A 12,966-nucleotide genomic window follows, 5' to 3' on the forward strand; every position below is an offset into this window, starting at 1 on the left:
TTTTCTCTGCTCCAAATCTCGACAAAGAGATAAACAAAAGTACTTTCTCTCATGTGATACAGCTGCCTAGCAAACCGACCTTCATGTCTGACTTCAGAACTTTATGAAAGACTGTAACTTCCTTTTGCAGTCAAAATTATAAAGGATCTTTTAAAGAAAACTTTCTAGCTACACTATTCTCTCTCCTTGGGAGGAAACTTAAATGCAGTGAAGACTTTGAAGTGAGCCTTGGGTTTGCTACAATGGACTAACCTGATTAGAAATCATGCAAACTCTTGCTGCTCTTTAGCTGCATTCCCCCACAGGCTGTATTACAGCTCTCTAACCAGTCCCACAGCATTGAATGATGTCATGGGATCTGCAGCTCAGCGAGATGAAAGGGATAAAGCGGAACCCGCTGGCACTGGGGAAAGCTTCCAACACACAATCCACAACACAGCTTGGGAACTCAAAAGCTACAGATCCAGCCACTCAACCCCAAGCATTTCAGAATCGTGCGCATTCTCCCAGCACAAGCAAGGAGAGGGGGAAAAGAGCCAGTGCAGAGCACTGAAAGGCAGAATTTGAGTACAGCTACCTGCTGGAAAAGGAGCTCTTTTTCCTCGCCAAAGCACTGCCTTTGATGTACGGCAACTGATCACTGCTCAGATTACAGGCATTTGGTCTCAGTGCTCGTCTGCCTTTGATCTGCATGGTTAATTTTATTTTCCCGGATTTGGAGTTTCGTCTGGGCTTGTGCTGACATACTTTTTTTTTCTTTTCTTTTTCTTTTTCTTTCTTTTTCTTTTTTTTTTTTTAAAGGAGGTAAAAGCATTTAATACAGAAGCTCCAGCGCTGTGAAATTAAGCTGCAGAAACTCTGGCACTGGAAAACTTCATCAGATAACAGGTACTGAATTTTGGGGTTGTTTCTCAGTTTTCTGTTGCAAGAATTTAAGGAATTATAAAGTTCACATAACAAATATTACTGCACATCATTGTGTGTACAAAGTTCAAAAGATTGTTTGTAATTTATGCAGCATTTTATTTGCAGTTCTTAGGCAGAATTATATAGAGAACAGACTATCTAGGATAATACATTGAAAAACTGAAGCAAACCCAGTATTTTTTAATGCTTTGGGGGTACATAAGATTTTGGGCTGCACTGGTCATTCATACTATCTATAGTTTTGTAAATTTGTATTTGAATACATGTATTACATGACTCAGGGGAGTACTTATTTTCTGAGGAAAGACCAACCATATCTCCCACACACTGTAATACTTTGTTTGCTCTCAGTGCATTTATTAAACTGTGCCTTCTTCAGACAACACTTTTAAGCCCAATAGTTCCATACTTGAGATGAAAAAAAGTCTCCACTTCCACAAGTTTTTAGAACTAAATTTATAAGCAAAACATCCCTATCCACAAAAGGAAATGGTTTTATTTTAAGGTTGAAGGGATTATAGTTCAGCTGTACCATATGAAATATTGAAAATAAAAGTAATCTTCTGACCTGATGATAGAAGTTTCCTCTAAGGCATTTTAATAAATATATTAAAGAAATCTTAGGTTTGTCCAGTGCCAACAGCTAGTTTTGCTGGATTTCATAGAAGTTTTGCTGCATTTCAGTGATGCAATTTCCACTCACAGTGTTTTGTGTTCTGTTCCTCAAACTCTTATTTATAAAAAGTATTGTGTTGAAGAAATTTTGAGACATCTACTCCATAAATTCATTCTAAGGGAACAATCTTTTGAAGGTTTAGGATTATTCACACATTTGCAGTTTTAAAGGGCCAGATCTTTGTGCAGGTTTGGGCCAAATCCATGAGTGTTTTGTGCCTGCAGCTGGAGTCAGATTGTTAAAATAAGACTCAAACTCCTTCTGTAGTATTTAAATATAATTTAGATTTTCAGAAGAACTTAGAACCCATAATTGGGGCCAGACTTGCAATCATTCCAGACACTGAGGTCTTTGAAGATCTAGTCTTAATGGTGGCTCGTAATACTTATATAGTCTTAGGTCTAAATTTAGGTGTATATAAATTTTAAATACATTTATTAAGAAATTGCAACTAAAAGTCAGTCAAGCATCACTTGAATACTATTCTTTAAGATGTCTACCAGTCCACAGGACCTTGAAGATATTAATATTTCAGTACGCACCATTGCAACATGCAAACCCAAATTTTAACAGGCTGCTTGCATCTGAGGAAGATCAAGTTATCAACACTTCCAGATAAATGAGGATACCTTTCATTAGTCAGTCTGCAAAGTTTGTTTCTTCTAATTAAAACAGTATTTGTATACATAAAACTTCAATTTACTGAATATCAAGAGATAATATGCCAGACACAGATTAACTAGGCCTGACTTGGAATTACTTAGTTTTCCATGCCACCAATTAATTCACATTCTTACTTAACAAGTCAATTATATTATAAGGAAAGTAATTAGCACTGTATGAATAATATGTGTATAGCTGTCAAGAAAGAATATAATTTAAGGCATAGCCAAAGCAAAATGTAGTATTTCTCCCTAAGTAGCAATGATGTGCTAAAATATGTTCCTGTAACCCTGGAAAGATGGCTTTATTTATTAATTCTATGCTTTGCTGTTGAGCTTCTCTGCCTTTCCAGTCCCCTCTTGCTTGTTGCTTGTTTTCCAATATGTACATATATTTTCTGAGGAAAAATGTTTCTAAACTTTACCTCTGCTTGGTGTAAAGTAGAAAGGGAAGCAAATTTTAAAAAATAACACAAGGAGTCTTTTTCCTCAGAAGTCAAAATAGCTGTGCAAGTCTAATGCAATTTAAACTATTACTACAAGGGTCTGACCTATCACACAAATGGGTGAAGTTGCACACAGGAGAAACACTGGTTAATCAGATAGATTACACTGTTGAGTAGGATTTGTATAGATAATTATTTGCAACATTTAGGCCCTGAAAATGCATTTAAGAAACAGTTTTTTAAAATTTTGTAAAAAGCCCCTAGGATTTTAGGTAATCCGCCAGATATTTAAACAAAGATGGGTGTCAACCAAATTAAGCTGAAAAATATCTTTGCTCGTCTGTATGTAAGTGAGGCTGAAATGAAAGCACACTTAAACACATTTAAGCATGGTGGGAAGAGGATTTTCAGCAAATTTTGTTGTTTTAAATAGCAGTTCTCTGACAGTTTAGCCTGTCATTGATCTGACTTTTAAAGATTAAATAGTAATAATTCTTGGCACTAGTAACTTTGCTTTTACTAAGAGCTGTATAAACATTAATTAATCCTCAGGCTTAAACCTTCAGAAACAAAAATTCACAATGCTTTTTCAAGCAGATCTGACTAGGAAACTCCCAAGTGTATGATTTATTTATTAAAATTGCTAGAGCAATTTCTGATTATAAATAGAGCCATTTTCAAACAGTGTGCCTTAGATAACATCATAAACATATTTTAAGGTTTGTAATAGTTAAGATTATCAAAAGACATTGCACAGTTATACTGACATCAGTTTCCAACAGCTGTCATAACAAGAGTAGATCTATCTCACAGTTGACTGGGGGAACTGTGTTAGCATTTGAGATATGGAGATAACAACTTCCCATTGCTGTACAATTTCTGCTTCCACATCAGATATGTCACACAACTTAGTCTTATCAAAGGGGTCAGCTGAAACTGCTTTCCAAGTATTTCTTTTTTGCTTTCTCTGTTATAGTGAGAATCTCTGTACTAGTTCTAACAATTCACTTCTTCAATTTCCTGAGAAGTATCATGATTTAAAACAATGTAAACTCTACAATTTTCAATACCTTTCAATGATGAATGAAACTAACTCATCCATTTTACATTCAGAGGAAAGATTTTACATGCTACAACAAGGACTTAAATGTTTAAGTTTCAGTGTTACAGACAACACGTTGTTCTGAGTTCATTAGCATAGTAACCCACTGTCTGATGAAAGTCTTAATGTTTCTTTATATGGTAATCCTGAGTGTTTAGTCAACACTTCAAGAACTCTGAGATATTTTAATACCTTTGTCTAACTATACTGCTTTAAAACAAGTATCTGAAACACACATGATGATTCTACTAAGAAGAACTCACGCAACAGTTTCACTGGTGGCTCCAGAAAACAGATAACACACAAAAGATTGTCTGTAAATAGTGAGACAGTGTGCAGTGCTCAGCACTGTGCAGCAGCTGCTATTCACAACAGATGCGCTGCTGTTGCGCCGCAGCATGCCATTCCTGGCTGAAATTCCAGCCCCTTGCAGAGCTCCTCCTGGCAAGGGTCCTGAAGCAAAGCTCTTCTTTGAAGGCCCTTCAGAAGAGAATTACATGAAAACCCCTGCACATTCAGAGTTGTTTGGGTTTTATAATTGGAAACAACTAGTTTTGCAGCAGTCATTTCTCTCTTTGCATACAACTTGCTGGATTTCAATAAGCACTCCTTGTTTTTAGAGAAGCACTTCGGCTGGTGATCTTCAAATTTTTTTCATGAGGAGATCCAATATTTCTGTTTATTTGAAAATGCTTTACCTCCCGGTATAATAGTTTGTTCATTTTTTCAGAGCCTAACCCTGTTCCTTGTGTGTCCATACAGTTTTCTAGACTGTAAGTGGATCATTAACTTTTTCATTAGAAGTAAAACTAATAACCTGAAATCCTTGCAGCAGCAGTACTTTTACCAAGGTCTTCAAGACTAGTTTCACCCATGTTGGAGCATCACTAACTTCAGGAAAGCTCCTAATTTGTGTCACAGTAAGTGGCAGTAACACCCAGCCTAGTGAGTATGAATAATTTACTGTCCTTGAAGGGCTGGATTTCTCCATTTCTCCATGGATACTTGCATTTGGTATTGGCACTGTGCTTACAGCTGGGTAACTTATAACCTGTAGAATGGATAGAATATTTCAGGCTCTGAGCTAGCAGGAAGAAAAAGCTACTCAAGAAAGGAGAATTTGCAGTGTGTTATCAGAAAGCCTCAGTCATGCTTTTTGGGCAGGAGAGGTGGAAAGGGCTTTGCTGAATTACAAGGACTCATTGTACACTCACCTTAACAGTGGCCAAGAGCCAGTACCTTTAGAACAGCCCAGCAGCCACAAGCTGAGCTCCCTCTGATGGGGATCAGCAACGCCAAGGCTGCAGTCCCAACACCGGGCAGCATCTGGAACCAGAGATGGGCACAGGAGTGCCCTGCTATCCTGTCCTCCTGGTGGGATAAAAGGGACACCAGCCCCCCCTCACCTGCAATTCACCGTGGCTTCGCACCAGTGGTAGGGGGCACACTAACCCGCACACGCCCTCCCAGTGCGGACAGACGGCGCCATCCATCCATCCATCCATCCATCCATCCATCCATCCATCCATCCATCCATCCATCCATCCATTGGCTGCCCGCGCTCAGCTGACGGCCCGGCCCGGGGCGGGGCGCCGTTGCCGGGGTGACGGGGCGCCCGTCGCGGGCAGGCGGCGGCGGGGGCGCTGCGGGCCGGCCGTGGCAGGTGGGTGCGTGCGGCAGCCGGGCCGCGGAGCGGGGCGGCCGCGGGGGAAGCGGCGGCTCCGCCGGGGCACCAAGCGGGGGCTTGGCCGGGCACCGCCGCCCCGCCTGGCACCGAGCCGCCCGCCCCTGGGGCCCGCGGCGGGCTCGGTGAGGGCAGCGGGCTCGGTGATGGCAGCGAGCCCCGCGGAGAGCGCCGGCTGAGGGGCGGCGGGGCCGCGGGCAGGGCTCGGCCGGGCCCTGCATCCCCGCGGCCGCTCCGGCTCCGGCGCTCCGAGCCGCCCCCGCGGTGGGTGCGCGGTGGGTACGCGGTGGGTACGCGGTGGGTACGCGGGGCACGGCGCGGCCACGGAGCTGCTGGTGCTGGTGGTGGTGGGTTCTGCAGGTCTCGACAGCCCTGGAGTGGCTGCTCCACGCCCCGGAGTGCGGCGAACAAAAAGCCCTTGAGAGCCGGGCTTTCATGTTCACAAGCGCTTCTCGTGTCTGCTGCATTAATAAGCTGCTGTTTGCTTCAAACAATGTTAGAGCTGGAGTTGGAGGAGTAGGAGCTCCCCACTTTTTCTTTTGGCTGGTAAGAGGTTTAAAAGCTCCAATTACAGTTCGGTTTATTGAAAAGGTTTTGATTGTTTGACTTCCTTTCCTGTCCCTGTTTAATCTGACCTTGGACCAAAAGCTTTACCTGATATTTGTGAGAAGTCTAAATACTTATTTACCACCTTTATATTTACAACTACTTTAGAAGGATGCTTTTATCAAGTTTATAAAGTGGTCCAGTAGCATTTAATATGAGTAATGGCAAATTGACTCAGTCTGTAGGTAGGTTTCTTAACTACTGCATAATCTCTTTCAAGCACACCTTCACCATCAGGTGTAAAGCCAGTTACTTAGGTGTATTACCTGGGAGCTTGTTACTGTAAGAGAAGAAGGTTGGGTTTTTGGAGTGGGTTTTTCTGTTGTTGTTTTTGGTTGGTTGATTTGTTGGGGGAGTTTTTTTGTTTGTTTCTTTTCGACCTAGAAGTAAGCTTCTTTATTAGTTTACTAGTAAGATGCTTAAAATGTCAGTTAAGGAGGTAATAAGTCACTTTTTCTCACTTTCAACAACTTGCAATCCTAGTAAAAGAGAATGGTGTGAATGAAAGTAACTCATGTCTGTGGTTGTTAAGACATTGCATGCCATCCAAAATTGCTCAAGGCTGACTTGATAAATGTAGCATATTGGCATTGCACCATTGCAAGGTATATTAACCAGCGCAATGCTTTCTAATTCATGATCCTTAAAAATTACTTTGAAAAAGAACTATTCGTATATTTTGGTGTAAGTGAAGTATGAATGTAATACTGGCATTCTCAATGTATTACTTTTTCACATATCCGAGTACAAAAGTAAAAATTCATCTTGACACTGAGCTTTCATCTAGCAAACCAGTGTCTCCTAGAACTTGAGATGGGTGAGATGTATTAAACAGAAGGAGCAACATTCTTTTCACCACAGTTTTGATGTTGTGTGAGTAGGCTCATCAGCTTTGGTGAGAGTGGGAGTTCTTGTGTGAATCACAGGCTCTGATCCTCTAAAATGCTTTGTTTATGTGTAGGAAAAATGTTGCCACATTGCACCTTTGTTAACACTATTTCAGTCTAATATCTAATTAATGATAAGCTGCATATGTTGAAGAACACAAATGATAAACTGCTTTATCACCATTACTCCTGTAAAGACAAGTACTTCAATTAACGTAACTTGAAATGTGTGGTACTCAGAAGCAGCACAAATATTTCCTGGCTGTATCTCATGGGCCTTTCTTCTTCTCATTTCCCTCAGCCCCAATAATACATCTAAGTGGTTTTGATCACCAGCAAGGTTTTAATCTGCTACCTCTGTCTTTACAAAATTAGAAATAAATCCATAGCAGCCTAATGTTGTATATTTCATGGTATGGCAGGATTGTAAATTACAGATCTTTTCAATGTGATATTTAATGTGACGAATGTGCCCTAACTGACAGTATGGAGTTTTTTCCTCCACATTTCTCGGAAAAGTTGGAGCAAATGTGGTCAGACAAGACCTCATTTACTTCATAAAGTGGAAGACTACAAGGGTTGTGGGCAGGGTGTAAGGGGAAGGTGTCCTAGACCTGTGAGACAGAAGTAACAATGTGCAGCTCTGTAGTGGAAGTTCTTGTCCCTAACTTGCTCCCTTGCTTTGTCTTTGTCATTGCAGCAGCATGAGTACTTTCCCTTCTCTTGTTTCTTGCCTCTGGGGCACTGACTCTGCTGAAGCCATCTGCCACTCCTTGTTTTTTTGCGCGCAGTTGACAGCTGCGGGTGGGAAGTCGGTGGTTAGAAAGGAGCTGAGACCCTGTTTGTTGGATACCGGAGACCTCTGTTGGCAAGATAAAATGATTATATTTTCAGTCCTCTTTCTCACCCAGAACTTGTCAGAGTACTCTGCCAGTGTTAGAGAGTGTGTGAAAAGTGGTCATCAAGTAAAAATATCAAATCAAATACAGGAAATTTCAGAGACCTGGTTGTGAATTAACTGAGAATTCACAACTTCATGTTAAGTCAATGTGAAGTTGGGAGTCTTCATCATTTCTAAAGTTTCCCTTAGAAGATGGATGATGTTGACTTCAAAGTTTTGATGCTTCTGTGTCTGAGAAACCTGCTAGTCAGCCATCATTTAGCCATGCTGCTTTGGTTCTTGAGGTGGTGTGTCTTTCATGGTGGAATTTGAAGTGTTTTGGAGAGAAAAAAGACATATTTTTCTGACATGGACTTTGAAATAAAATGATGAGTACTATTCAAGCAAGCTGGTAAATGTAGGAGTAAATTTTAGAGGGCCATGGATTCTATAACCTTCAAAGGCTGGAAGTTCTTACTTCCACAATACATTTATTACATGTTTGATATTGCCCGCTTTATACATATGCATAGGAGGCCCCAAATGACCTTAAAATTATGCAACTACATTTCCTAATGCAAGTTCCCTATGCTGAGTTCAGTACATTACCAGTAATGATTGCTTTTCCCTGAGTATTTTAGGCAAGCACGTTACTGTTAACCTAATAAGATGTTTTTGGAATGATTTAGTGACCTCAAAAAACTCTGTCCACAGACTTCTTTCTTCTAATAAAACTGAGTATAACTGAACTCAGTTTAATATCAGTATCTGGACAAGAGCAAATAGTCTTTAAAGGTATGGAACTCTGTTTACTCACACGTGTTTTAGAGGCAAAAAACTTCTAATAACCTCTTACTTGAAAGCATGAGGTGAATGGCTAGTGTCCAGCAGACATCAGTATAATGCCACTTGATATCATAAGAGAAGAAATTTGCCCAATGACAGCCTATTATTAAGTGCTGCAGTCTCTGCTTTTCAAGCAGGGCTTTTTACCAAACTGGAGATTGAAGCAGGAAACATGCAGCTGACACAGTTATCTCTCCTCTGGGACTTGCATTCAATACATTGAGTTATTAAGGTGCCTTTCAATTTTTTTTATCAAAATGTTGCCATGAAAGAAGCATCTTATTTTATTTGTCCTCTTAACAACTGTTATTTCTTGTACACTGGCTCATTTCTCTCTCATGTTAGTCAGTATGGAGTCTTTGGTGTTGTTTTGGCAGGACTGGTGACAATGGATGCAATGATGGCATGATAGAGTACCACAGGCATTCATACATGTCTGCTGAAATTATTTAAATGTGTTTTGGTGCTGCTGAAGTGCTCTGAAGTTTAAGGTCCGTAGACCTGCAAGCCTCTTTTGGAATCTTTATTGATCATAGAAGACTCATTATATAGAAGATATATTATAGGCCTAAAGCTGTAAAATCTCATGAAACTTGTAATGATCAGTCAGAAAACTGAACCTTAGTCAAGCATAGGGTAAGTTGGAGAAGTCCTTGCTAGTTTGATGCCAGTAATAAAACACTTGATTTTAAACATTTATTCTGGGTTGTGGAACTCCTGGTGATAGGACTTGACAAGACTGTTATAAAGGCAGTAGTTTTTCTTTTAAATAAAGAATATTTCCCAGCTGCAATCAAATTTCACACCTAAGTGTACAAAATGTATTGTGGTACAAGATGGTTTGCCATGTGCTTTTTATGTTCTAAAAGTCTTTGAGATACTTGCTATCTTAGATAGGGCAATTCCAAAACTGAAATACAAGATTCAGCATGACCAGCAAGATTTTTAATACTGCTTTTTGTTCTGTACTGGCATTTCATTTTTATTCCATTGTGACTCCAGAATACTAAAAGATGAAAATATGTAATTAGCTTTGTTTCAGTATTGATTTTGATAAGTTGTATATATGCTGGTTTTTAACAATATTAAATCTTCAAGTTATTGTGTATTAGAGAAAAGGTATAATATACCTGGATTACATTAAGCTAATGTAGTTTTATTGTAGATAATTAGTCTGCAGGGCAGTTAATTGGGCTGTCCTTAATTTGCTTTATTTTTTCTGTGCTTCAGGCAGCTTGCACAGAAAACATAGGCCTCTTAGATTATGTTACAGCTCCATATTTTAGATCATTAGGCTTATTACAGCTCAGCAGTATTTTTTGTATTGAAAATTCAATGTGAAACTTGACACAACAATATACGATTTTTACAATTGTCGGTTTCTTTTTGATATGTCACACATCTACTTTCAGAAGCAAAAGTTAATATTGAAACTTAAAATGAAACTCACTTTTAACCTTAGGAAGAATCCTGGTTTTGAAGTTTTGGTAGTATTCTATAGATGATCATAATTGCATTAGAACTGTATTATGATTTAGCTATTTTTTAATTATTAAGGAATCATATGACTTGGAATAATCATTGTCATTCAAATCTAAGAAATTCAATTATGTTCACAACTTTATTTCCCTTTCAGACTTCTGTAAAGTTTTAAGTCCTATAGCAATTAAGAAAGCACATGAAGTATTTACTTTTTCCACTAAACAGAATTACGTGAAATAAAAAAGTTAATGGGGATTTTCCTGCCAAGTCCCATTAATTTTAGCATGATTCTTTGGATCAGTATTTAACCAGTTTATTTAATTTAACTCTTAGACTTTTAGCTTTTCTGTCTTGTCTTCTCTGAATCAAGTGAAGTCAAGCTTGTTTGACAGGACTGCTTTTCTGTAATGCAGTGTAGCCTTGTTTATTGTATGATGATTGTAAGTTATTTTTTCATTTCTTCATATATTACTCTTGAATTTCTGTAGCATTCCAAAGAGAATAAGCAGCAAAATTGAACAGGATCAAAATTAAGACTTGATAATTATTTCAAGGTTACTGAGGTGCAAAGTGTCACAATTTGTCTCTTATCTAATCTGGTTTTACTTAAAAGATATTTGGTTACTTGTTGGTCAGTACATGATATAATGTATGGTGTGTGTATTTACCCATTTTTTATGTTTCTAAAAACAGATGAGAAATGTTTCTTGAAATTTCTGAGTTCTCTTAACAGTATTTTTACTGTCTCTGTCCACCATTTGCTCTTTGCTATTACTAGAAATTGTTTTGTTCATGCATACTTATTTTTTTCAGCATTAGAATTGTCAGCTTCTCATGACTTTAGAACTTTTAAAATTTGTTGACTTTCCTTTTTCATTTTTCTATTTATCCTACAGTGCTTTTTACATGAAGTTGTGTTTTGGTCTTCCAGAATTTTTTCTGAGATTTTTCCATTTAATGTTTCTTGTGTAATTTTTTCCCTCAGACTTAAAAAAGAAACCTATGTCAAATACTATATCTGTATGTATTCATATTCCTTGAAACCACGTCTCCTTTTTAACCTATGCTGACATGCATTTGATCTGGTAATTGTCATTGGCCCATAGACCATTGCCATCACTAAGTGAGAAATAACCATAAAAATGTCATCTTGGCTTTCCTATGGAGTGCTGTCTGACACATCTCTACCTGCTCTGTTCTTTCTAGACTTTTGCTCTTTTTACACTTCAAGATACAGCTTTTCTTAAAAAATATCAATAGTAATTGAAGTATACTTTCTTCTTATTGATTAGAATTTGTTAACTAGGGTATTCATGCAGTAAAATGTGGAATTGTGTGTTTATTATAGTTTTTGTTCATTCTGGTTGTATATTTTTGAAAGCATATTATGCTTGCAGTAGTTCCATGTTGGAAAGCATTTTGTGACTATTCTTCATATTTTTCTCTGGTATTTTCCTTTTGTATTGGGTTCCATCCTTTTGTTTGTCAGTCTCTACTCTTAAATGATAAAAACAACATGGTGTATTTGAAGAAATTTATTTTTCTCTGTTGATCACATACTTAGTTGAGTGTTTTACAAGCAAGAAACATATGTTAGATTAATAAATGCTGATCTTCTGTAATCTGGATTGATAGCCAGTTAAGATTCTCTTCTTTTGAGATTTAAAACTAGAGAAACTTTGTGCTTATTGTCTTGTCTTCAAAAGGCATATGATTTTTAAAGCATATATTTGTTGTTTAGCAGCTTCCAGAAATCCATTTGAAAATGTTAATGGCATTGACAGATTGTATTTTGACATGCCAAGTGTCATGAAGTACAATGGACACATGACTTCTGCAATTTAAACAATGTAAATATAATAAGTTTTTTCCTTTTTATATTTTTCTAGGGAGAAAGGTTTAATCACAAGAAATGGATGCTAAAGGATTACAAAGAGATGATAAACTGAAGGTGCTTGTCATTTTACTAGCGTATTTGGTAAGTTAAAGATTAATATTTTTCCCCCATGTTGAAAAAATTGTGATGGACACAGAAACTGTGTCTTTTGTTTTACACATTACTGCTAACACTGAAAGTGTTCAAATGCTGCATGCAGACAATGCTTACACATTTTATTGATGTGAGCTTAAGCTTGGTCCACTGATTCATATAATTTCTGGCTGCTCCTCATACACAGTTACAAAATTTTACCTTGTGAGCCTCTTCATGGTTGAAGGAGTGGACTAGAACAGAAAATATAAGTGAATATAGTGCTATGGAGGTGCTGCTGCTCCACTTCAGAGGTGGCCAGCTGTTACTCCAGTGTGCTGTACATAGTTTAGGTGCTTGGAGTATTCAGTTTATGGATAGATTGTAGCACAGCACACAATTACCTTGCCTGCTCAGTGTACTTAACTCTGGCTTGCTGTACAACTAAGGGTAATTAATAATTCAGAAAGTTATTTTTAAGATCAAAACATGGATTTATTTCTCAGATTTAGTATATTTTGATGAATTTACTTTTGTTTGTTTGTTTGTTTTGTTGTTGTTTTGGGTGTTTTAGCTAAGTAAGGTAATTTGCGAGACTGGAGACTGCAGAGAGCAAGAATTTAGGGACCAGACTGGAAACTGTATCCTCTGCAAACAATGTGGTCCTGGAATGGAACTCTCAAAGGTAAGGAAATCATGCTTTCTTGAATTTATTTCTGATGAGTGCATTTATGCATTTGATCTAAAATTATGGGTGTCTGTACTTACATGAAAATATGTACGCTTTTGGCATTTGAGC

At 38.2% G+C, this 12,966-nt stretch overlaps 1 protein-coding gene across 3 annotated transcripts in view; it reads left to right on the forward strand.

Moving 5' to 3' along the window:
* Positions 1-384: 384 nt before the first annotated feature.
* The window catches only part of TNFRSF19 (TNF receptor superfamily member 19), a 54,864-nt gene continuing 42,282 nt past the window's right edge, over positions 385-12,966 (forward strand). The window contains exons 1-4 of one of the 3 annotated variants that reach the window (XM_054271901.1): positions 385-624; positions 802-888; positions 12,088-12,176; positions 12,742-12,852. In XM_054271901.1, coding sequence (XP_054127876.1) covers positions 12,111-12,176; positions 12,742-12,852 — 177 coding nt within the window. In that variant the 5' untranslated portion in view covers positions 385-624; positions 802-888; positions 12,088-12,110. Of the gene's footprint in view, positions 625-801; positions 889-5,428; positions 5,477-5,877; positions 6,044-12,087; positions 12,177-12,741; positions 12,853-12,966 lie in introns of those variants that run through there. The other 2 variants (XM_054271902.1, XM_054271903.1) reach the window with 2 other exon arrangements.

The sequence above is a fragment of the Melozone crissalis genome, unplaced genomic scaffold (assembly GCF_028551555.1).
Source record: "Melozone crissalis strain CALT ecotype California unplaced genomic scaffold, PUWL_Pcris_2 ptg000013l_1, whole genome shotgun sequence".
In the NCBI taxonomy this organism is placed as follows: Eukaryota; Metazoa; Chordata; class Aves; order Passeriformes; family Passerellidae; genus Melozone; species Melozone crissalis.